Source organism: Mytilus trossulus, chromosome 11 (assembly GCF_036588685.1).
Source record: "Mytilus trossulus isolate FHL-02 chromosome 11, PNRI_Mtr1.1.1.hap1, whole genome shotgun sequence".
NCBI classification, from domain to species: Eukaryota; Metazoa; Mollusca; class Bivalvia; order Mytilida; family Mytilidae; genus Mytilus; species Mytilus trossulus.
In genome coordinates this window covers 19234176-19260941 of record NC_086383.1, presented here as the reverse complement: position 1 = coordinate 19260941, position 26766 = coordinate 19234176, and the positions used below count along the sequence as shown (strand labels likewise).

The following is a 26766-nucleotide window of genomic DNA, read 5'->3' as shown; positions in this document are numbered from 1 at the left end:
ATTTTGTATAGAAAAAAATATTTGGGCGGGAAGACTTTGAAGGCACTTTGATTATTTTTTATGGGTTTGCAGATGGCAGAAAGATTTAACTTTGTGGTTATGTATGCAAAGTAAAATGAGATTGTATGCATGGTAATGGCCATAAAAAAAAGGCGCCATCCAAACCCTGACACTGCCTAAACAGTGATCTGATGTTTTTGGGTATAAGAACAAAGAAATTACCCAGAGTCCTTTAGATTTTGATACAACCAATGTTTACATTCTTTATGTGTCTTTCTCTAATCTGGCGCATGAAGTTCAGTAGTTGTTGGTTCGTGTCAGTCATATTTGTTTCTGTAAATTGTTTTGTTATAAATTAGGCCATTAGTTTTATTCAATTGAATTGTTTCATATTTTTCATAAGGCAGCCTTTTATAACTGACTGTACTGTATCATTTTTTCTCATTGTTAAAGGCCATACAGTTGCCTATACATGTATAATTACTCACATCCACTTCAATTGAAATTTGACACTCTTATCACATCTACTTAGTTTTATAAATATATGATTATTATAGGATTAAATGCCTTTTTAAAGGAGTTTTGGTGTATAAACAGGACCAATTCACTTACAAACAAACAAAAGTAAGAAACATGGGGCTGGTTTGTGTTATTATTGCTCACTACATTGGTTATGGAAAGTAGTTCTAGCAACATCGCTATAGAAAAATAAATAAAGTCAAGAGCCACTTTCGAATACCCTCTACACCAATCATATTAATGTATTCCCTATTATCGCCATTTTTCGAAAATTTTCTTTCAATCTTACTGGCTGATAATTTTCTTTCTCAGCACAGTAGAGTGAAATGAAAAATTATCGCTAGAAACCAAGGGGGCAAGTGTTTGTTGTCAATGAAATTAACAATGTTGTCATAGGTAAAATAGCTATAAACAGATTATTATTGGTTATCTCATCTCGATTGCTTTTCTTACTTTTGCCAAGCAATAAAATCAGAGATGATTAACGATAATCTATTAATATTCAAATCATATAAGAATTATTATTTTATTTTTCCAGCGCCTGTGCCGACAATAAGTAACACAACTACACCATCCAATGAGAATGGTAAGTTTTATTAATGTGGTAGGGAGATGATGGAAGTGTTTAACGACCTTGAGTGGCTTTACAGCCCCCGCACAGTCGGAATACAGTATAGGTGTCTTTCCCCATCTTGGATTGTTCATTAACAGAGAACATAAGGTTCAAATTTTCAATCAGGTTACCATTTGATGCAGGAATACAGATAATTAATTAATGTGAATTGTTTTTAAAAGAACAAATTTATAAGATTTTAAATTATAAATATTGATATTTTAAAAGTGTAAATTTTTTTGCGTGAACAAATTCTATCATTATTAATTTATACTCCCATACCACCTTTAGTTCCTATTATTCATGTTATTATCATGCCCCTTATTTTAGGGGTTTAAGCAAAACCCGCGAAAAGCGGAAACATTACTGACTTTCAACAAGAAGTATGAATAATAATGTTATATTGTTGGTTTCATAAGAAAAAGCTTCTTTGGAATAATAATTTGTAATTAAGAATTAAAATCTTGAATTTGAGAATCTATTTGAGTCACTAGTTGGGTGACCTCTTTATTAAGCATATTCAGACTGTTAATTAAGCATATGTAATCTTGTTTTATTTCAGTGTCATGTGACGAAGATCATTATGCCTCCTATGGCTGGGTAGAGACACCAAATTACCCCAACAATTATCCTAATAACGAGAGACATAGCTACTGTATACAGAGTCCATTGTGGCTACCAATAACATTACAGTTTGTGGATTTTGATGTAGAGCCTTCAAGCACTGGCTGTCCTTTTGATTATGTGAAAGTAAGTTTGTTAGGGGCTCGCGGTTATAAATAATATTTTCTTCTAATATAGGATTTCGCTATTTTTTTTCAATAAATAAACTTTTCCCTATACCCAATAGAAAAATATAATTAAAAAATGGGGTCACTGTTCATTTAAGCTCTTAATCTGCCTTCAAAAGAAGCATCCATTTTTGTTTAGGTATTTTTTTCTGTTGAACTAATAGGAGAAAAAAGGTAATATCGAAATAAAAAATGAACAAATTTCAGAAATCGCTCAAGTTTTACAATAATTTAGTTTTAAGTACAGCTTATTTGATAAAATGATAAAAAAAAATACAGGGTACCAATGAGTTAAAAAATATATTTCAAATTTAATGCAAAAAAAAGGCTTTTTTCACCAAAGGGAGATAATTTGGAGCTTTTTCAAATTGAATGATATAAACATATCAAAAGTCATCTGGGGCCAAAACAAATTGATTTTTTTTGTTTGATTTTTGTACCATTTCATAAAATAATAACTAATATTGTAATACATAAAATTTTAAATGAAAAAAAAATGTTTAAATATTTGCAAAATTTTATGTACCCACAAGCACCCGCAAGCCTCCTTAAGGATATTCGCTGATTTGTTTCAAACAACAAGATTCTATAAAGACGGTAATAATTTAATCGCTGAATAATTGTTAGGATGCAGATTATTAAATTTAAATACTATTAATTGTCTACACTAATAAACAGAACTGGAATGTAATATATGTTGTACCAATTACATAACTATTAATATTTAATGTTTACTTTAAAATTAAAAATTGATTTGAAATATTAAATAGTTCGAATGCATCTAATTTGTAGATAAACTTGATTGAAAAATAAAGTAAAATAAAAAAATGGCTGGAAATGACATGAACAAAAATGATAAGTATTTTTACATTCTATTTTTTATTAATTAATTGAAAATTAATGACATTATTTTTATTGGTATGATGTTTGCCTTTTAATATCAAACTGTATTGTAATGTGTTGAAGAGAACACAAGTTTTATTAAGTAATTCTAATTATAGATTTATGATGGGTCATCATCGAGTGGTTCACGGCTTGCATCTTACTGTGGAACTTCAATACCAAGCCCTGTTACAGCTTATTCTGGACAGATGTACATTGAGTTCTATTCAGACGGTTCACAAACTAGAAAAGGATTTCAAGCAGTCTTTTCAGATGAATCAAGTATGTTGCAATATTAATTTTATCATTAGAAGTCTGTATGTCAAAATATTAAAAGAAGATGTGGTATTGATTGCCAATGAGACAACTCTCCACAAGAGACCAAAAAGACACAGAAATTAACAACTATGTTCACTGTTTGATATAATTGTTCTACCTAATAGATGTTCCTCTAGAAACTTTGTTATAAACAAAGTCATAATATCCAATACTATTATTTCCATTAAGAACATAGACTGTTATATTTATTCTACAGGAATTAATATTCCAGAATGCTTTTTCGTTTGAAACCTATAATATGAAGTAACTGCTATTTCTTCACAGGTAAAATTAAGCCTTTTTCATCATGACTTTGACTAAATACATTTTGTCAAATATAAAGATTATGATTTATACTTTGTTAGCAGTGTCAATGAGGACCTTGTTGTCTTCATGCTAAAATTAGCATACTAGATAATATAAGTATGTATAGAGGTTCTAAAGGGGGTAAATTGAAATAGAATGAGTAATTTATTATTTTGAAAGAAAAAAAGTACTCCAATGCCTTTTCATTAAATTTCAAGAAACAAGGCCAATAATGAGCAAAAAGTACAAAAACATGAAATAATAAAAATTGAAATAAGTTGCATGAAAGTTATTACCCTTTACTGTTCTCATTAATTTCATGGTTAACATGGATATTGAGACTTACTTAAAAACTGTAGCAAAATCTATTTTCAAACTTAATACCATGTAATACAAAAAGCAGAAGATGCCAAATATTCAGTCAAACCTGCCTTAACGGTCACCGCATGTCAAACTTTGAGCAGTCATCTGTTTCTAATGGTCATGAACTTTCAGACCCTAGCTTCTAAGTGTTTTCTTATTATGATTTAACTCAAATCAACAAAATCACCTATTTTTGCACTAAATCTTTATTTCAACTTTTTATAATTATCATTTTCAAGTTCTAATTTCCAAAAAAATCAATACAAATGTGTTAAGTCCCAAAGTCAAATGAAAATCTAAATCTGTCAACATAAGTCAATAGAATTTTAATTGTATATCCTCATACATACATGTTATTGTAGTGGAAATATGGAAATTTTATAAGAAAAGTCTTCAAATTATATTTAATATGCTAAATTTCAAACTTTTAAGAAATAACTTTTAATAAATTCTGCTGATATTTTTTCAAATCACTAATTTCAGATTTTTATTTTCAGTTCAAAACAACATGACAACACCTGGGACACCAACAAACACTACAACAGGGCCTGGTAAGGTTCATCACAACTATTGTGGATAAAGCCATATTACTTTTATATTTTGTAAACATAAATTCTAAAATAAAACCATGAACTCTAGATCTGTAACACTCTAATAGATAGGACTAGTAATTCACAAATAATGGAGATTTAAAACACTAAATTTATGCATATTTTTCAACTGCATCAAGAAAGTAGAATTTTCAAATTGAATAGTTCACAGAATTTCTGATATTTTTGAGCTGTAAAAACATTTCATAGTAATTTTGTGTTATAATTCAAGAGTGTACAATGTAGAAAGAAAGGAGTAAGTTCGGTAAGTGCCATATTTGGCCTCAATTATAAAATTCATGGTTACAAGACAATAAATGTTTTAAGTTGCATTAAAGAAATGTTAGAAAGTTAAACAGAGCTGTTTTTGACAAAGTTTAATACTAACATGTTGATTTTTACATCCATGAAAGGTCAAGATAAGGGATTTGGTGAAATTTGACAAAATCAGCTGGATTTCAACCAAATAAAGGACCAGGAAACATAGAGCGCAGGTGTCGACAAGCTTAATATCCAACTAAGACATCTTAAATGTCTTCACAAACATTATTTTAAAAGATCTTTGTTGTGGAACGTATGCACTCTATGTTTCCTGTCAAATAATCTTAGGAAATTTACCCATTTTCATTGATTTTTTGTGAAAAATCAATATGAAGAAAAAATCAATATGATTACAACTTTTGACGTCATAATGTAAAGCAAAAACATAAATTTTTCAACAGAATGGCTTTTATTCTATCTAGTCAATGTATTAGCTATAATTTATCGTGATATTGGTCAATAAATCTGAATTTGAAATTTATGCTAAAAAAGGGGGCCATTTTAGGACCTTATCGAACATACTCCTTTGAACTGAGAGTTTAATTGTATAAAGATGTCATTGGGTTAATTAGAGAAAACTCAATAGCTCTAGCTATAGGCAATTAACTGTAAGTCATAGAAGAAGAACAAAGCAAAACTTATAATTTTGTTTTATGAATTAGAGGTAATCTTACATTTAATTTCTGATAGAGAATCCTCCACCCAATAACAACTGAATGGCTAAAAATAGCCCATATATGGCACTTAAAAGTGGCGTTAAAAGACCAGCAATCAATCATATTCTGATATAGCAGTGCTTTCATGTTTAAAAAAAATAAATTGATTATTTTAGTGTTGATGTTTTTGTATTTAAAGTAATTTCTATTTCTGACATGGCAACTAGTGCTTAAATATTGTAAAAAACTAAAATTAATTGATTTTATTGTTGATGTTGTAATAAGTAATGTTTTATTATGATGTACTTACAGATATTTGTATAGAGGCAACGTCAACGTACCACGACTCCATTTGTAAACCATTTGGTTTTAACTTAACGTCATATCCAAACTACCTTGGGCACCAATCAGAAGCAGAAGCTGCACAATTTGCATGGTCTTTACTTAATTCAGCCAATTTTAACTGTACAGCTGATGTACCAGAACTTGTAATGATGTGTGCATTTTTAACTCCCTCCTGTGAAGGAGGAAGAATTATACCACCATGTTCAGAGCCATGCTACGGTTAGTTTATATCTTTAGCAATTACATAGAATTAACTACTTCTGTAAACCATTAGGCTTTAATTAACGTCATATCCCAACTTTGCTGGCCACCAATCAGAAGCAGAGGCTACCCAGGTGGCATTATTGTTGCTAAATTACCTGATCAACTGTAGAGTAAACCCTCTACCTGTATATGTAATGATGTGCTCAGTTTTAACTCCCTCCTGTGAAGGAGGAAGAGTTATACCACCATGTTCAGAGCCATGCTACGGTTAGTTTATATAGATATATATATATAGCAATTATATTTTTGAGGGTCTCATGGTAGTTAAATCACCTCATATGTGGGCGGTTCTGGGTTTAAATACTATCTGTGTAAAACCAGAGACTTTAAAATTGGTATTTGGTGCTTCATTCTTTGAGGAGGGGTAGAAGGGGTCCTGATCCCAAAATCCTGGGCTTAAAGGTTTTGATCGCCATTATCACCACCTGACAAAGCTGTGTCGTTTTAAATTTTTCCATGCATTTGGTTATCAATCAGGTGAAGTAAAGAAATGACACTATTTTAAAAGATTTCTTATAATGTTCCACAAAACTTTTCTACTATTGAACCCTGGAAACTGATACTTTAAGGTAACAGAACCCATAATATGATTTTTTTATGCTCCATTTATGGGCATTTATGTTTAACATTGTGTTAAAAATGACAGGAGAACATTGGACCTCTGGATAAAACTTGTAAATACAGCTATGTTTGGATAGATTTATTATTGAAATAGTTGAACATTGACAAAAGTTTTAATTTAAAACATTTTTAATATATTAATTCACTGTATTCAAGAATGCAAATTAAATGACAATCATTTTGATTTTTCAGCTGTGGCCTATGGTTGTGGATTACAGAATATACCAGGACTAGAAAATATCACTCAGCTTTGTGCCTCATTCCCTTCCTACTATAGCGGTCAACAATGTATACATTACTTGGATATTACTTCTACAAGTAAGTGCATGTCAGGATGCAAGATTTCATATACTTTGTAAAAGCAGAATTTTTCAAGGAGGATTTTATTTCGTTTATTTAGTGCAAAGAATATATCTATGAAATTAAAAAACCCATGAAAATTAACCTACATGTAACATATAATTATAATATCACTTCCATTTACTGGTAACCACGAAATTAAATCCCTATGAAACCTTATACAGATACAAAACCACTAAATTTTAACCCCATAAAAGTTAATGTTTCTACAGTAAATGTATTAAGAAATGAATGTTTTATCTCCCTCCTGTGAAGAAAAAATAAATGTAACATGCATTTTATAACGGGAAAAAATGTGACAGACAACATTCTAATATATAAATGACAACACATAAAAGTTTGGGAAATACTAATTCAAAAATTTGTAAATCTAAATAAATTCAAACTGATTTTTCATAAACAAGCTGCTTTTTGGATCTGTGAGACGAAAATCTCCTATTTTCTAATGTACTTAGGTGAGGTTTTGGAATTTGTATCAAATGTTCGGACTTCTTGGTAATTTTCCTTACAATACAAGGTAAACAATTTACCAAATAAACCCAGTTATTTTTTTACATAAGACTTAATAGTATATAAGAGGTGCATGCATTCACCAAAATTTGAGCAGATTCTTGATTTTTTTTTTTTATTTGAGACCAAAATAAAACCAATATAAGGTGAAAGTCTAAGTAAGCCTTTTTCTGCCACATTAAAATATTAAATATCGTGAAAAGGAATCAATATTTATAGCTTTTTTGGATCCTCAAATAATGCTCTTTTGGCATTTAGTATCAATTTTAAATTCTTCATTTATTCAATTTCACCAAAGTACAGCCTTAGGTATGCTTAATATACAACATGAACAAGTGCTTGTATTCTTATTGTCCTTGGAACACACAGTTGGTTAAAAGCATCCTAAATACTGTGGATTTTTTTTTTGTGGATTGAGGAAAACTTACACTTTAGTGGATATTTCATTTCATGGTTTTGCTAAAGTCTGCATACAAGCCTTAAGAAAATATATAATTGGTTAAACATTCTGCTGTACCCTCAAAATCAACAAAAATTGGAACCCAATGAAAAAGAATGAATCCATATAGTTATGGAAATTCAACAAATAACTTGGCAGTTATTTTCATTTTGGAGTAAGTTCATGTTGTATATTAAAAAGTAGTAACGCCGCGGCATAAAGCAACCAACAATCAATCAATCAATCAATCATTTTGGAGTACAAACAACTGAATTACCCAAAGCTTCTTTTGGAATCTGAAATAGCCAATTAAAATGTTGTATTATATTTCCAGCACCAGTGCCAACCATAGGTAACACAACTACACCATCCAATGGTAAGTTAATGTATTATAAGGGATGACATAAAAAGTTCAATGAAGGATAAAAAAAACTTAATTCACATAGTTTTTTTCATTGACCCTCACACCCCCATCTGAACTTAATTTGGGATAAATTGATTGACCAATAGGGATATATGGAAAATCGATTTTGGATTAAACAAACCTTGCAGCAATGTTAACCCCAACCCCCAAAGTATTTGATTTAAGTTTTTTATCCTACATCAATTTTTTGATGTCCTCCCTAATATTGTAGATTTTGTACCAATTTTTGTGGATGTAGGAGAGAATGCATTTTGTGGATATTTGATTTTATGGTTAAGCCAAATTTTGCATACAACACTATTATTTTAAAGATCTTTAAAATAGCGGTTTACCTGTTTCCTCAAATCTACTCAAATTAGAAGCTGAAGATTATAATAATGAATTTACAGTACTGTTGATTTTACATTTTAAAGAGCTTGCTCAGCAGTTTGTTATGAAGAATTGCATTGTTGAATTTGTGAACTTTTGTATTGCCAGATTGACATTTTGAATATGAATTGAACAGTATTTTTCTCAATATTGCAAAAAAATAAAATAGCATTAAAGTCTGAAATGACAAAAACACAATAATAAATGTACGTGATAATTTCTGAATTTACAATATTCAAGTAAAAAAAATCAATTGTTATAACAGACATATGTTCTGTAAAGATATTTATTTTGTCAACATTTTATAGTCAAATGGAAATTTTTAGCTGTTTCACTGAATTTTTGCAACTAACTGTAATTACACTCTTATATAGAAAATTGTATCACCAAATAGACAAATAGTATTTACTTTCAAAGTCATATTCTATTTAGTACTTATTTTTGGGCTCTCACAATTGTAATTTTCTTTTACACATGCTATTTAAACTTCTGGTTTTAACATACACTAAATAATAATAAAAAAAAGTGTGATTTTTACTTATTTTAACAATCATGAAGTGTTTTTTGAATCATTTTCAAGCAGTTACAACTTCTGTTTGATGATGGAAATAGGTTTTTACATGCAAAAGTTGCAAACGATTACACATTGATTTCAAATTACCAGAGTTCCATTAGACTTTTTCTAACAATTATAAAAAGGTTATTTTACGTAAAATGTCATGGTAAGAAGGGAGACAATATCCAGTGCAAACTACATACTATCCTGTTTATGGTTAGCATGATTATGATCTGAATTTGAAATGCTCATGACTGCCAACTTTTCAAAATGCCCATGGGGTTTTTCCGTGCAAGATGGGTGTCATAGTCCTAAAAAACCTTAAAGGGCCTTCAAATACATTTTAATGTTACTTTTTGTCTTCTTCTTACTTTTACTGTCACGGAATAGAAGTTCCTTCATGATATAAGTTCCAAATGGAAAAACTATTCTGGAATATTATTTCCACAGGAATAAATATTACAGTAGATGTTCCTAACGGAATAAATAGTATAGAATATTTGTTCCGACAGGTACAGGTATTATGACATTGTTTATAATAAAGTTTCCACTGGAACTTCTGTTAGGTGGAACAAATATACGTTGACATTACAAGCCTAAAATCATTGTAAATTAATGGTTTTGTTTAAAATTGTGGACAAAATTGCTCTTTCAAATTTTCAATTTGGGAGCCTCCATGGAGGAAATCCTCTTCAAAAAGTGATAGTTGGCAGGTATTAATGCTTTTCTAGAAACAGCAGCCATATTGGGGCCTTCATTATCAAGCTGTATGCTAGGATCAGTGATCAAGATAAAGTTTTCATGATTAAATATGATTTTAAGTTGAATAAGCAGATGAAACTGTTCAGAATATGCATTCTTCTTGTTTTACAGTTTCCTGTGATGAAAGCTATATTAGTTCCTATGGCTGGATAGAGTCACCAAATTACCCGAACAATTATCCTAATTCAGTGACTTGTACTTATTTAATAATGAGTCTTAGGCTGTTACCACTTACATTGCATTTTGTTGATTTTGAAGTAGAGGCTTCAAGCAGTGGCTGTAATTATGATCATGTGACTGTAAGTGTGTCTATTTTACGAAATGTGTTGGGTTTATTACAGGAATAAACGCCTTTTTTCAAGGAATTTTTTGGGGTATAAACTTGCCCAATTCACTCACAAACAAATAAAAGTCTGAAGTTCTTAATTGTGAACAGTAATGATTTATTTATTTTAGTGGGTATGAGAAAAAAAAATGGTACTGTCCTGGAAATTTTAGTTTGTGTAATTGCAAAAGTTTTTTTTATGAGCCTATAGAAAATTTGTTAGTATATGTTTTATTAGTTTTTTATGCCCCACCTACGATAGTAGAGGGGCATTATGTTTTCTGGTCTGTGCCTCCCTTCGTCTGTGCGTCCGTCCGTTCGTCCCACTTCAAGTTAAAGATTTTGGTCAAGGTAGTTTTTGATGAAGCTGAAGTCCAATCAACTTGAAACTTAGTACACATGTTCCTTATGATATGATCTTTCTTATTTTAAAACAAAATTAGACTTTTGACACCATTTTCATGGTCCACTGAACATAGAAATTAAAAGTGTCAGTTTCAGGTTAAAGTTTTTAGTCAAGGTAGTTTTTGATGAAACTGAAGTCCAATCAACTTGAAACTTAGTACACATGTTCCTTATGATATGATCTTTCTTATTTTAAAACCAAATTAGACTTTTGACCCTATTTTCATGGTCCACTGAACATAGAAATTAAAAGTGTGAGTTTCAGGTTAAAGTTTTAGGTCAAGGTAGTTTTTGATGAAGTTAAAGTCCAATAAACTTGAAACTTAGTACACATGTTCCTTATTAGTTGATCTTTTTACTTTTAAGGCCAAATTAGATTTTTTACCCAATTTCACGGTCCATTGAACATGGAAAATGATAATGCGAGTGGGGCATCGGTGTACTTTGGACACATTCTTGTTTGTTATTATTATTGATGCCCAACCTGAACATGGTTTTCAAGGCTATAAATAATATGTAAGGGTTAGTTATTATTAATTGTCTACTCTGGTGTGAACAAATATTTTATATTTTAGAACACACAATTTTTATTAAGTATTTCTATTTATAGATTTATGATGGGTCATCATCAGATGGTACACAGCTAGCTAAGTACTGTGGAAGTTACATACCACGTTCTGTTACAGCTTCATCTGGACAGATGTTTATTGTGTTCTATTCAGACTATGTAGTACCTCAACGAGGATTTCAAGCAGTCTTTCAAGATGCATCAAGTATAATTGCTATATAATCATTCTATCCTCATTTATAATTATTGTGTCACCCCTTGTCTGTCCCTCTGTCCTTCAATATGTCCTTCTTGAGGAGAGGGTTTAGTGTTTTACCCTTCTCTGTTGGGCGGACCTTCTTGAAAACTGTCCTGAGATGGGGAGTTTATTGTTTTATCCCTTTTTTCGTTCATCTTGAAATCAGGGCTTAATAACATGAAATACTGAGGTTCCAAACCAGGGGTCGAAATTAGCGCTAGTCCGGTAGTCCGGGACTAGTGAAATTTGCGTCGGACCAGTAGATTTTGTCAGCTGGTGGTCCGGTGGACCAGTAGAAATTTGTCAATAAAAATCCCTAATTGCATCGCAATCTCGGTTTGTTTACAAAACAATTTACCTGTGAAATCAATTACACAGTACTGGGGGGGGCATTACAATTGATCAAGTAAATTAATATCTCGGGTGAGCGTCCTTCACAACAATATAAAATATGGAAATTTTTGGAACCGCCTGACAAAAAAATTAAGATAATTTAATCCTATTCCGTCCTGCTCATTCTGCTGATGCAGAAAGTTTTTTTTTAGATGAAACTTATGAAGAATGATTGGCGATCACAATTGCTTCCAACTGTTTTATCAGATCTTTTATTCATTTTGTTTCACACTGAAGATATAGCATCATTTGATCCAGTCCCGGCTATTGAAATGTGGAATATTTCGGGACAGCGCTCCAGACAACCTAGTCAGGCACCCTATGGTCGTCATGAGAATTGCGATGACGTGGAAGACAATGTTGATTTTTTTTCTGTTCTTGATCCTGATTTTGATAAAGAAAATCATTGAGATTACAAAATCCTTTATTAAAATCAGAATAAAGACTATTCCTTTGTTACTGTCTAACTTATGTAAACGAAAGCATCAAAATTAAACATCTGTCATTTATATTAGTGTTTGTCAAATTAATGTCATTTTTGCAGGACCAGTCGATTTGGAACCGGACCAGTAGAGTTTTCAGTCCACTGGTCCGGCTGGCCAGTACTCAAAAAAGGTGAAATTCGACCCCTGTTCCAAACTTAAAGAAATTTCAATCCTGACATCCCACAATTTGAAAAATGAATTCCTGGATCTCAAAAGGATCAATCCCGAAATCCTGAGCTTAAAAACACCTGATTCGGTAGTCCCAATATAGGTCTGTCTTATGACTCAATCAAAAACCATGTTACATTACACAGATGTTTATTGAATTCTATTCTGACAATACTTTTAGGCCCTCTTTTCAGATGCATCAATGTGAAAATAAGGAGATGTGGTATAAATATAGAATAACCATACATTGTCTCAAAATATCAATGTTATTTGTACAAGGCTTACAAACAGGTAGAAAGCGAGGCTGTGCCGAGCATTTCTACCTGTTTTGAGCCGAGTACAAATAACAAATTGATATTTCGAGACAATGTATGGTTATTCTTTATATACTGCAACTCTTAAAAATGTTCTGAATGAAGTATTTTGGGTAAAAAACGTCATTTCTTAATTTGAAGCGGACGACGTTAAATTTCCGCGAATCTGTATGTTTTATTGACGTCATAGATAAAACTCTACGGAAACCCATTGTCAACGTCATAAACAAGGTGATATACGGTCATGGACTGTATATAACATATGAATATACAGTCAATGCAATTTGACTGCTCAAATAGCACAGCTGCAATATATTTGCCAATATGATACAACTATCCTCCAAAGTTCAGATGTTGCAATATAAACAATATTTTACAAAAAATAAAAATTTTACAATCAAGGTGGATGCAGGGATTTACTTTTTATCTCAACCCATCCAGTTTATTGTCCCCTACCAACAAAGTCAAAGGAGACTTTAGGCTTGCACTCTGTCTGTCTGTCTCCATTCTGATGATTTAGTCCAGAGTTATGGTCCATAAAAAAAATCCATATCTAATGTTAGAGTACTATGTTAAACCATATTTTTATACAAAAAAAAGAGAGATAACTCATTTTTTTAAAAGAAATTCTTTAGTAAATTGTTTGAAATTTATGCCAGTTTGTTTGTTTGTTATTTTGTAATAACTAATTTTCTGAATGCTTCATATATATACATAAAAATATTATTAAGTGAAATCCTTTAATTATTAAGGTATATATTTCCTTACATACAGTGTGTATATAAAAGTTGTTGACACTATAGATAAGTTACAAATCTATATTTGTTTGTGACAAATGAAAGAAAAAATATTTGGAACTATTAATCATATTTGATTATAATTTGAAAAAAGATATACATTGTATAAAATCATATCTAATTTTAGAGAACTATTTAGAATTATATCAAATGTTAAGAGCGTTTTCCACACTTTTTTCCATCATGCTTGAAGATATTGATTCAATTTGATAATTGGTATAAAGTTTTATCATGACAAGTTCCAAATTAAGTTCAAATTTTGTTTTGGTCTGATAATTTTCTGCATGTAATGGTCCTTGGACTTGAAAAATGGACTCATATAATCAGTTATTCACACGGTTTTTAGTCATGCTTAAATATAACGACTTGATATTTACTTTTTGATTACACCATGACAAGTTATAGAACAAGTTAGCATTTTGTTCCAGTATATTGTTGTTTTAGCCCAGTAGGGGGACTACGTATTGCCATGCAATACTCCCACAATGCTTGTTAAATGTCTGTGTTATATGAAAAATAAAGTAATTCATTAGTATTTCAATTAATCTTTTATATTGCAAGATCTGATTAAAATGTAGGATGATTCACACAAACCTTTGGAAATGGCAGAACAGATTCTTTCTTCGATTCTTCAAATAAATTTGTTGTGCTTATAAGAGGGTATGAATACACTTTAGCGTCAGGCATCAAATTGTCATTTTCAGCTACCGTTAGCATCGATCGGTTAAAATTTTACAATGATTTGTTAGAGTATTTTTAGCGTGATGCGTCAGAGGTCTCAAGTAACTATTGTTAATGTTAATTTTGGAAAAAAAATATGGCAATTCACAAAAATCAACTGATTTTTGTATCATCTAAAAGAAAATGTAAAAAGTACTTTTACAACTTGTTACTTGGATGGAGAGTTGTCTCATTGGCACTCATACCTCATCTTCTTATAGCTATTCAAATCGTCATGCACCAAAAATTACTTTTAATGTCATTTGTGAAGAATTTGTACCATTACTTGTCATGAAGGTATTCCCATAACTATCTTCTTATAAGATCCACTGTCAACAGTAAACTCAGGAAAGATAACTCCATGTTTTTTAATTGCCAAATATGACTTATATACCAATATGCCAACATGATTTGCAAATCAATAGTAAGCTATATAGTTTTCTTATATATGTTTAGTAATAATTCAGTCAAAAATTACAAGATAAATTCTTGACCGAGACATTACTGCTGACATTATACCATAACACTGATACCCGATTTTTATTTTCAGTTCAATCCAATTTCACAACACCATCAAGACCAACAGGTCACACCAATTACACAACACCTTGGACACCAACCACCACTTCACCAGGAGGTAAGGTCAATCACAACTTATATTGATTTATTTATTTTCATGAAACCCATTATTTGTGATTTTGCAAATTGTGTGTATGTAACCAGCCTTTTCGAAGTTATTATTTCCTTGATTATTCATAAAATCCAGAAAACTTAGTATCCTATAAATAATAACAAATCAACAATATCAAGAAAAGTCATAGTTGAAAAATTAGTCTTAACAATGAAAAGAGAAATGACAGCTATCCCCATCCTCATACACACACATTCTACTCAGACACTTTAAAGTTAAGCATGTTTAAAACAATTCAAAGGATAATATTTTTCAAAAAATAAAGTTTTAAATCTAAGTAGTTCTTCTGCAGAAATAACTAATCTGTCATCACTAAGGTTTAATTTAGAGTCCCCCTCTTTACATTTGACTGAAGTCTTTATATTGACAATAATTGGGATTTTTAGCTCACCTGGCCTGAAGGGCCAAGTGAGCTTTTCTCATCACTTGGTGTCCTGCGTCGGTGTCGTCCGGCTTCGTTAACTTTTACAAAAATCTTCTACTCTGAAACTACTGGGCCAAATTAAACCAAACTTGGCCACAATTATGGGTATGTAGTTTAAAAAATGTGTGGCGTGACCTGCCAAACCAAACAAGATGGCCGCCATGGCTAAAAATAGAACATAGGGGTAAAATGCAGTTTTTGGCTTTAAGTCAAAAACCAAAGCATTTAAAGCAAATCTGACATTAGAATATTGTTTATCAGGTCAAGATCTATCTGCCCTAAAATTTTCCGATGATTCAGACAACCTGTTGTTGGGTTGCTGCCCCTAAAATGGTAATTTTTGGGAAATTTTGCTGTTTTTGGTTATTATCTTGAATATTATTATAGATAGAGATAAACTGTTAAAGCAATAATGTTCAGCAAAGTAAGATTTACAAATAAGTCAGCATGACCGAAATGATCAGTTGACCTCTTTAGGAGTTATTGCCCTTCATAGTCAATTTTTTAACCATTTTTCGTAAATTAAAGTAATCTTTTACAAAAATCTTCTCCTCTGCAACTTCTGGGCCAAATTAATCCAAACTTGACCAAAATCATCTTTAAGGTATTTAGTTTAAAAAATGTGTTCAGTGACCCGGCCATCCAACCAAGATGGCCGCCATGGCTAATAATAGAACACAGGGGTAAAATGCAGTGTTTGGCTTATAACTCAAAAACCAAAGAATTAAGAGCAAATCTGACAAATGGTTAAATTGTTTATCAGGTCAAAATCTATCTGCCCTTAAATATTCAGATGAATCGGACAACCCGTTGTTGGGTTGCAGCCCCTAAATTGGCAATTATATGGAAATTTTGCTGTTTTTGGTTATAATCTTGAATACTATTATAGATAGAGATAACCTGTAAACAGCAATAATGTTCAGCAAAGTAAGATTTACAAATAAGTCAGCATATGGAAATGGTCAATTGCCCTAAGGAGTTATTGTCCTTTAAAGTCAATTTTTAAAAATTTTCATAAAATTTGTGAATTTTTACTAACATTTCCCACTGAAACTACTGGGCCAAGTTCATTATAGATAGAGATAATTGTAAGCAGCAAGAATTATCAGTAAAGTAAGATGTACAAACACATCACCATCACCAAAACACAATTTTGTCATGAATCCATCTGCTTCTTTTGTTAAATATTCACATATACCAAGGTGAGCGACACAGGCTCTTTAGAGCCTCTAGTTATAGATAGAGATAAACTGTAACCACAATAATGTTCAGCAAAGTAAGATTTACAAATAAGTCAACATGACCAAAATGGTCAATTGACGCCCTAAGGAGTTATTGTCCTTTATAGTCAATTTAAAAAAAAATTCATAAAATTTGTAAATTTTTACTACCGGTAACATTTTCCACAGAAACTACTGGGCCAAGTTCATTATAGATAGTGATAATTGTAAGCAGCAAGAATGTTCAGTAAAGTAAGATGTACAAACATATCACCATCACCAAAACACAATTTTGTCATGAATCCATCTGCGTCCTTTGTTTAATATTCACATAAACCAAGATGAGCGACACTTAAATACTATTTACTATATTTACTGATGAGTAAATATATAATTATACCCCCGATTTAAAAAAAAGGGGGGGGGGGTATACTGTTTTACCTCTGTCTGTCCGTCTGTCAGTCAATCAGTCCGTCCGTCCGTCAGTCCGTCTGTCAGTCAGTCCGTCCCATGAATATTTTTCGTCGCATTTTTCTCAGGAACTACAATACAAGGATTTCTGAAATTTGGTTTCAGGGTTTATCTAAGTCAGCTATACCGTGTGATGCGTTTTCAGATTGATCACTTGAAAACTTCCTGTTTACCGAACACTTGTATGATTTTACACATGATAGCCAAGTTGAAAATTTTCGTCACACTTTTCTCAGGAACTACAATACAAGGATTTCTGAAATTTGGTTTCAGGATCAATATAAGTCAGCTATACCTTGTGATGCGTTTTCAGATTCATCACTCGACAACTTTCTGTTTACCGAACACTTGCATATTTTTACACTATTTATTTTTACGTCGCATTTTTCTCAGGAACTACAATACAAGGATTTCTGAAATTTGGTTTCAGGATTTATATAAGTCAGTTATACCGTGTGATGTGTTTTCAGATTCATCACTCCACATCTTCCTGTTTACCGAACACTTGCATATTTTTACACTATTTATATTATCCACTTGCAGCGGGGGTATCATCAGTGGGCAGTAGCTGATGATGATGTGTGGATTTTTAAGTCCAGCTATCCTGTTGGATATTGCGGACTGAGTAACCTATTTTATAGACTGGAGTCTGTTGGTCGTTTTGCCTTCATTTTACTCCGACTGCGTTGGTGTTGCTGGTACAGAGTATCTGGTTGAGCCGCTTGTATAGCTGATTTCATTGCCTCTTTGGATTCTTCATTGATGACTGGCGATGTGTGTGGTGGTCTGCACAGTAGGTCTGGGTGGTCGATGTCAAACCCATCTTCAAAATCCATCCTACTGCACTTGCCTCTGTCATTGGTGGAGGTATAAAATACTAGGCGGTGACAGGCCTTGTTGGGGTTGTAGGGACTGGTGACAATATCCCTACTGACTACAACCCCAGCTGGTTCCCCCTTGTACTTCGTTGGTGTTAGTACAGGTCCAACACCGCTGTCTCTTGTTTCTGTTTGTGTGGTGGTATGTTGGACTTTGTCAGCAGGTACCTCAGCTGTTTTTGTTGCCTTCCACTGGTCAAAGCGCTTTGCGTCTCTTCTCCTGGTGGAGGGTGGCTTACTCTTCAGGGCCGGCTTGGATTTACTAGAGGGTACCTCTGGTTCCTTAGCCTTTGTCTTGGTCCACGTGAGCTGTACAGACACCTGGTCAGAACTTGCGGAAAACTTCCAGGCAGGTTCTTTTCCAGTTAGCTTCATGGCTGCTAGTAAGGCATTCAAATCATTTGGAATTTCCATTATGTCACGAAGGGTAGTGAGTTGTTTTCAGCTGTGTTCAGTACCAATACTTCAATGCGCAGTTTCACTTGTTTTATAAGTATAAAAAAGAAGATGTGGTACGATTGCCAATCAGACAACTCTCCACAAGAGACCAGATGACACAGAAATTAACAGCTATAGGTCACCATACAGCCTTGTAAAAAAAAATGACAGGAAATTAAACCTCAATGTTATAACTATTATATTGAAGTAATACAAATCAGTATACACTGTTTTTTGTTATATATTATATTAATAAAACAGTTACATGTAATATGATTTTCATCCATTTGAATATCATTCTATTCTCCTATTCTAATGATAGTGCAGTGCAAGTGCAATTGGTGCATGGTGGACACTTTTCTATAAAAATTAGATTTTTTCAAAAGATTGGATATTTCATATTTTCCCACAAAAACAATTACAGAGTTACTGGTTCTTGCAAGGATTGTCGCAAAACATTCTGTGGAGATATTCCCCCATGTCTTGTGCATGCTTAAACACAATTTTTTCAGTTCGTGTGTTTTAATGCTATTACTGATTTTTTACTTGTATAGGTATAATCTAAAGACAGAAAAAATCATATTATTAAACTGTATGTTCTACACAAAAATATTTTTATCAGTATTCATTGAAGAGATGTATTTATAACAAACAATAAGGAATGTTAGTTTGAACTGGTCAATATCCGCGTATTTATCATGCTTATAGATTGGTTATAAACCCCAAAAGAAGCTTAACTGTGCAAATTTAGGCAATAGCAAAACATCGGAATGACCTCAAGGTCATCTCGATGTAAAAAGGTGTGTTTGATGAATAAAATCTGTTTATTTGTTGTAGCATGTGGTGGATATTTCACTGGACTTACAGGAATTTTAGCATCACCAAATTATCCTGGAAACTATCCAAATTATCAGAGTTGTAATTACTATATTGTGGCACCAATTGGTTACACAGTACTGTTGACCTTCACCCATTTCCATACGGAAAGCTGCTGTGATTATGTGAATGTAAGTATAACCATGCTGAAACAAGCTAGAGCTTAATGGCCTTTAAACTGCTCATGGGTCCATTGTGTTTTATATCCCATATATTGAGAAGAGGTATATGCTAATGGGAGTGTTTGGTTTTCGATCCCACTTTTTGTCAACAAGAGTAGGGTATATCCATTGTAATTTAATGAAAAATTAACATAATATTAACCAGATATTGCCATTCACACATTCACCACATTCTCCTAATAATTTTTATTTTTTTCAAAAATAAAAGTCCTGGTTGATTTCAGAATAATGCTGAGGGTTTCTCTTTTAAAAGTAAAGAAAACTTAAATACTGTACTGTCAGGAAATAGAACTTCCTTTACTATATAAGTTCCAAGTTTTTCTCTGTGCTTCATTATTGTTAATTTTGATGAAGAATTATTTATGCTTACCCTATTTTATAGGTATTTGATGGCCTAACTAATAGTGATTTGTTATTGGTCACATTGAAAGGAGATTTGAGTGGACAAAGAGTAGTAGAGTCTACAGCCAACAAGATGATGGTATACTTCTATACTGATGGCAGTGTTGTTTATAATGGTTTCAGGGCTATTTACACCACAGACATGGAGCGTAAGTTAACTTGAATACAATCCTTGTATTCTGCGCATCTATGATTACTTTATTAAAGCCTGAATGCATAAACAAAGAAAAATTAAATAATTTTTTGAGTTTCATTTTTATGCCCCACCTACAATAGTAGAGGGGCATTATGTTTTCTGGTCTGTGCGTCCGTTCGTCCGAATGTCCCACTTCAGGTTTAAGTTTTTGGTCAAGGTAGTTTTTGATGAAGTTAAAGTCCAATCAACTTCAAACTTAGTACACATGTTCCCTATGATATGATCTTTCTAATTTTAATGCCAAATTAGAGTTTTTATCCCGATGTCATGGTCCACTGAACATAGAAAATGATAGTGCGAGTGCATTCGTGTACTGAGGACACATTCTTGTTTACAGTGAGTCTTATTTATAATTATTCTATTTAAATTGCATGCTTTTGGTTTTATTAAAATTTTCAAAGGTGATATTGTTCTGAAGAGAACCCTTCTTTTTGGAGGAACACCAGATAGACTACAAAAAAAGGTAGTGACTGATTTGTTATTTTCTTTCAGATTGTCCTATAGACCATGTGCAGTGCTCTATGAGTGCATCAGATTGTGTATCTGTGTATAAACTGTGTAATGGATTCCCAGACTGTGTGTTATTTTCTTTCAGCTTGTCCTATAGACCATGTGCAATGTTCTATAAATGCATTAGATTGTGTATCTGTGTATAAACTGTGTGATGGTTACCAAGACTGTGTGTTGTTTTCTTTCAGATTGTCCTATAGATCATGTGCAGTGCTCTATGAGTGCATCAGATTGTGTATCTGTGTATAAACTGTGTAATGGATTCCCAGACTGTGCTAATGGATTTGATGAACAGCATTGTCTCAATTGTAAGTTATTTGTATATATATACAGTGCAGTCAGGTGTATCCGCGCACCTAAGACTTATGACTTCACTTCATTTAACTGATAAAACCAATAATTGGATAATATTGTGTGAATACATTCATAACATACTTTTATTTCATAAACTTATCAGTTTGTAGGGTTTCACCCTCAAGATTTTGTGTAATGGGTTTCCAAAATTGGGGAAACCCCTGTTCTAAGAGTTCCTCCAATGTCTGGTGATTTCGCGCATGCCTTCCAAAATAGATAGAGGTAAGATTTGCAGCTACAAAAGGTAGCTAAATTCAAAGCAAGCACACTGCCAATGATGCAGAGCAAAAATTATTTCAATCTGATAAAAAATTGACCTAAGTACTGTGGATTCATTTATTTTCGTGGGTACCAATTTTCATGGATTATGGAAAACTTGCAAGTTCGTGGATATTTAATTTCGTGGTTTTACAGAAGTCTACATACAAGCCTATAGAAAGTTTGTTATTCGTTGAACATTTAATTTCGTGGTTCACCAGCACCCACGAAAGCCACGAAAATTGGTATCCCACGAATAATAATGAATCCACAGTATAACAAATTTTATCTGATGCTGTATTTTTTTTTAATGGCCATTGGCCAAATATTGTAAATCATGGGATGGCAGTTATTATTTCAATCTCGAATTTATCAATTTTATTCTTTTTTAACCCTTCGGAATGCTAAAACAATAACAAGAACAATTTTTTTGTGTTACGGTGTTGATATAACGAAATCAGCTAATGCGCTGTGTCACCGGCTGTGCAGACACCAGGGACTCCACTGTATGAGGATATGAATGGGTTTATAACAAAATAACAAATAATTGGACTAGATTGCATAAAAAAGAGGAGGAGAGCAAAAATAGAGAATAATGGGCCAAAAATATAGAGAATGATGAATAAAAATTATTATTAAAAGAGAAAAATTACCAAAAATATTAAACGATTTAGAAGTAAAGACCCCTCATCCAGAACCTAATGTTTGGTATTATTAAAAGAGGAAGTGTTGTATATATGTTCCAGACCGTATGAGTATTTGGACCGTACACGTACGGTCTGGACCCAATGCGTACTTTTTCAAAATACTAATAAGTACGGTCAGTATTAAGAAGTTGGCAAAGTTAGATGCATATAACAGATCAATATAATTTAACTCTCAAATTGATATAAAAAAGTTTAATTGTAATTGAAAAAAATCTTTTTATTTTAATGATTTAAAAAATTCACGCTAATTGAATCTGTTAATCTCTTGTATTTAGCATGTTGATCACTCAGTAAAAAAATTAAAGATTTTGATTAATGTTAATTTGTTTAAATTTAACCCATATGATCTAATAACATGTATGGTCAGCTTGTACTTGACCATACACATATACTCATATGGTCCGACCGTACTCGTATTGTCGGACCGTACGAATATACGTATACGGTCCGGACCGTACGCGTACAGTCCAAATACTCATATGGTCTGGAACATATATGAATATGTAAATGAAACAAGAACCATTTAACAACACTACAAGAACCATTATAGAGATTTAGAGGTTAGATATTGTCATCAATAATTTACAAATTTGTTTACCTACTGTGCCATCCTTCATGTATAGTCAAGATTGATAATACTTTTCACATTTGTCAGACATTTTCCTGTTTCTGAAACAGGTTGACTTGTGAGTGGTGTATACCCAGCATGGCAACGCATTCCAGGCGCGGATCCAGGGGGGGGGGGGGGGCGGGTTTTGGATCCGCCCCTGCATTCTTGCTAGTTTTTAACCAGAGCTGTATGAAAAATCCAATAAAGAGAATTATTTCAGAAAAGATAATGGAAATGTTTGTGTTTAGAATTCTGGTGCAAATATTAGGAAAACCACAAATGGATGATGCCCACATTCCAACTTTTAGACCTCTGTGTTGGTTTAGGTAATTAACCAAAACAGATAATGCCTGGCAATTATTTAATGTAATGATGCAATAATATTTTAGATACAACACTGACTAGTACCCAAAGTACAGTCAACACTACCACCATCATGACCACATTGATGCCACACAATGCCACCATGACCACACTGATGCCACACAATGCCACTTATACAACTACTCCTGTCCCTAGTAACATAGGTAAGACAGTCTAATTAAAACATAGAATACCACTGTATATCAAATTATCTATTGTAAAATCAGCAAATTAAAGCTAATTATAGGAAAGAACCAATTCATGAATTGTGTACTCTTTATTTCACAATCCAAGATGGCAGTATACAGCTACCCTGGATTCATTATTATTTGTTGGATACCAATTTGCATGGGTTTCGTGGATACATGTGAGCCATGAATTAAAATGTTCAACCAAATAAAAATTTCTATGGGTTTTGTTTTTAGAGATTGATTTTACCATGAAATCTATATATACAGCTAATTTTAATCCACAAAAAAGCAAATTTTCGTCAATCCATGAAAAATTGATACCCACAAAAATAAATGAATCCGCAGTTATCTACCTTAAACTGATTCTGTTTAGGAAGAAAATCAGATTTCATGATATCCTTTTTCAAAAATTTACATTTGTATAGCAAGGAAAAGCTGTAAATATTTGGTCCATTTTAATAATAACACTTTCACAAGCCAAGAAGAGATATATAGATTCCTACACTGCAACAAGTGTATTACAATATTTCTCCACTTGAGACAGATAAATTTTATTATTTAAAGCGCGAGGCTTGCCAAGCTTTTTAGATAATTAAAATTTAACTGTCAAGAGTGGAGAAATATCATAATACTCGAGTTATAGTGTGGGAATCTGTTTCTCTGATGATTTTTTATCCTTTTTTTTCAAAGATTTTCAGAAACTTGAATTCTTTATATGCGCTGCCATCAGGCATGGTTGCCTTTTCTCATGACGTCACAATAGGAAAATTCAGAAGAAATCAAATTAAACATTTTGACGTCATAATCAAATGTCGACTAATAATTTCCCGAGAACAGATATTTCACTAGTGAGGAGAAATATTTTTCTCACACCGATCAAGAAATGTGAAAATAGCACAAAAATTAGAGAAACTTAATACATAATTTGTTGTAAATATCTTTTTTCTTAGAACTGCGTCTTGTTAATGGATCTAGCTGTTTAGAAGGAAGGGTAGAAATAAAATTAAATGGAGTATGGGGAACTATATCTACATCTAATGCACCATTTACTACAAGGGAAGCAAGTGTCATCTGTAGAGTTTTAGGATTTAGGTGAGAGTCAAGTTTTTACTGCCAGAAAGGCTGGTGCCATCTATAATTGTTTGCTATTAAATGAGATATTACTGTCATAGAGGCTACTGTCGTCAGTAAAAAGATGGTTTCAGGTAAGATCCTGCAGTCCTGTGTCATCTATAAACAGATGGATTTATATTAGATGTCTCTGTCCAAGAAGCTGGTGTCAGTTTATATTTTACTGTCAGAAAGGCTGGTGTCAGGTTATATTTTACTGTCAGAAAGGCTGATGTCAGGTTATATTTTACTGTCAGAAAGGCTGGTGTCAACAACAAAAAGTTTGTCTCAGGTTAGATTTTACTGTCAAAGAGGCTAGTGTCATCTATGAATAGTTGATTTCAGGTTAGATCTAACTGTTCTTAATAGATATATTTAAATTAAGGTTAATGTCAGGTGAGTTCTCTCTGTCATATATTAACAGTTAGGATTCATGTGATATTTTAAAGTCAGAGAGGCTAGCCTCGTCTATAAACAGACTTTTCTGTTGGATTCTACTGTCAGAAAGGCTAGAGTCGTCTATAAAAAATTAATTTCAGGTCTGAGGTCATATATAAAAAGTATTACCACCAAATCATGGTACGTCACATCCGGTTGTATACGAAAATAGGTTGAAAAAAAATATTCCCTTGAATTTGACAGTTGTAGGTAATTAATCCTACATTTTATTGCAGTAAAAGATTTCTGTGTCATAAACATATGTCTTGGGTATTTCAAAGCACCATTATTTTTTTGGGGGGGGATTTCTATAGAATATTTTGTAATCTTGAAGTGACTAAACCTTGTACATAGATAAAATAAGGGAAGAAATTTGATTGGTTAACTTCCAGTGATGGTTATTTTCTTATATGCAATGAAATGTTATGTGAATTTTTTTCTATGGTACTGAGCAGGATAAAACTTTACTCATGCCAAGTATTTCTTTATTTGAAACAAAGATAAAGTCTACAGATTTTTTAAAAAGTGCAAATTTAACAAAGACTAATAGGGAAAAATCAATGGTGGTTTTATTATGGGAAGTGTACTTACAATCAGAGAGGTGCCTTCATCTAAAAAAAGTTGGTTTTAGGGGAAAACTTTCTGTAAGAAAGGCAGGTGTCATCAATAAACAAATACTTTCTGCACACAATTTCATACGTATCCTTTCCTTAATTTCTGTTTTGTTAAAAAAAAAAAGTTTGAGCCTTGGTGGGTAAGTGTTCTAAGTAGTTTGTGTTTTCCACTCCAATCTTTATTGACTGCTAGTTTTCCTGCAATTTATGTTGTGTTTCTTTCAAACACTCAAGCTTCCTCCATAAATTAAAAACTGACTATTATTTTAAAGCTGAGGGAGCTCGAAGTGGCATTAAATACAAACAATCAATCAATAAAACAAAGGTTCTAATTAGCGAATTTTCATTTTAGCGGAGAAGGTGCAGTACCATATCAGAATGGATATTTTGGACAGGCAGAAAGCACAGTACCTGTATGGTATACCTATTTGTATTGTACTGGTTCTGAATCAAGACTGGAGCAATGTTCTAAACAAAAATACGCTGTTCTTAGCCATGCCTATGATGTGGGCGTCAAATGCCAAGCAGGTACGTCTGCATGCATACACAAAATAATATGGATTCAATTTTTAGCTCATCGGGGCCCCGAAGGGGCCCCATGTGAGCTTATGCCATCACTTGGCGTCCGTTGTTTGTCTCCGTCGTTGTCTGTCGTCGTAAACTATTTCAAATATCTTCTCCTCTGAAACTGTTGGGCCAAATACCTTCAAACTTTAACTAAATGGTTCTTAGGGTACCTAGTTTATAAATTGTATCCGAAAGTTTTGATCCATCGACAACCATGGCAGCCATAGCTAAAAATAGAACATAGGGGTCAAATGCAGTTTTTGGCTTATTTCTCAAAAACTAAAGCTATTAAAGCAAATCTGACATGGGGTAAAATTGTTCAATTGGTCAAGATCTATCAGCCCTGAAATTTTCAGACGAATCAACCAACCCATTGTTGGGTTGCTGCTACTAAATTGGTAGTTTTAAGGAAATTTTGCAGTTTTTTGTTATGATCTTGAATATTATTATAGATAGATATAAACTGTAAACAGCATTAATATTAAGATCTACAAAAAAGGTAATATGACCAAAATTGTCAATTGACCCCTTAAGGAGTTATTGCCCTTTTAAGACCATTTTACACAATTTGTTCATCAAGTTTGCTAACATTAAAAAATCTTCTCCTGAAACTGCTAGGCCAAATACCTTCAAACTTTAACTAAATGTTCCTTAGGGTATCTAGTTTATAAATTGTATCCGAAGTTTTGATCCATCGACAACCATGGCAGCCATAGCTAAAAATAGAACATAGGGATAAATGCAGTTTTTGGCCTATATCTCAAAAACTAAAGCTTTTAGAGAAAATCTGACATGGGCTTATACTGTTCAATAGATCAAAATGTATCAGCCCCTGAAATTTTCA

At 32.5% G+C, this 26766-nt stretch overlaps 1 protein-coding gene across 1 annotated transcript in view; it reads left to right on the top strand.

The window, feature by feature from the left end:
* LOC134689809 (MAM and LDL-receptor class A domain-containing protein 2-like) overlaps positions 1-26766 on the top strand; it is a 156970-nt gene that overhangs the window by 21612 nt on the left and 108592 nt on the right. The window contains exons 10-25 of the mRNA XM_063549774.1: positions 1695-1882; positions 2925-3087; positions 4290-4343; positions 5672-5923; positions 6782-6907; positions 8233-8274; positions 10121-10308; positions 11350-11512; positions 14973-15059; positions 19382-19551; positions 19985-20153; positions 20693-20776; positions 20899-21018; positions 23029-23166; positions 24144-24285; positions 25708-25883. Of these exons, the coding sequence (XP_063405844.1) occupies positions 1695-1882; positions 2925-3087; positions 4290-4343; positions 5672-5923; positions 6782-6907; positions 8233-8274; positions 10121-10308; positions 11350-11512; positions 14973-15059; positions 19382-19551; positions 19985-20153; positions 20693-20776; positions 20899-21018; positions 23029-23166; positions 24144-24285; positions 25708-25883 (2262 nt within the window). The remainder of the gene's footprint in view (positions 1-1694; positions 1883-2924; positions 3088-4289; positions 4344-5671; positions 5924-6781; positions 6908-8232; positions 8275-10120; positions 10309-11349; positions 11513-14972; positions 15060-19381; positions 19552-19984; positions 20154-20692; positions 20777-20898; positions 21019-23028; positions 23167-24143; positions 24286-25707; positions 25884-26766) is intronic.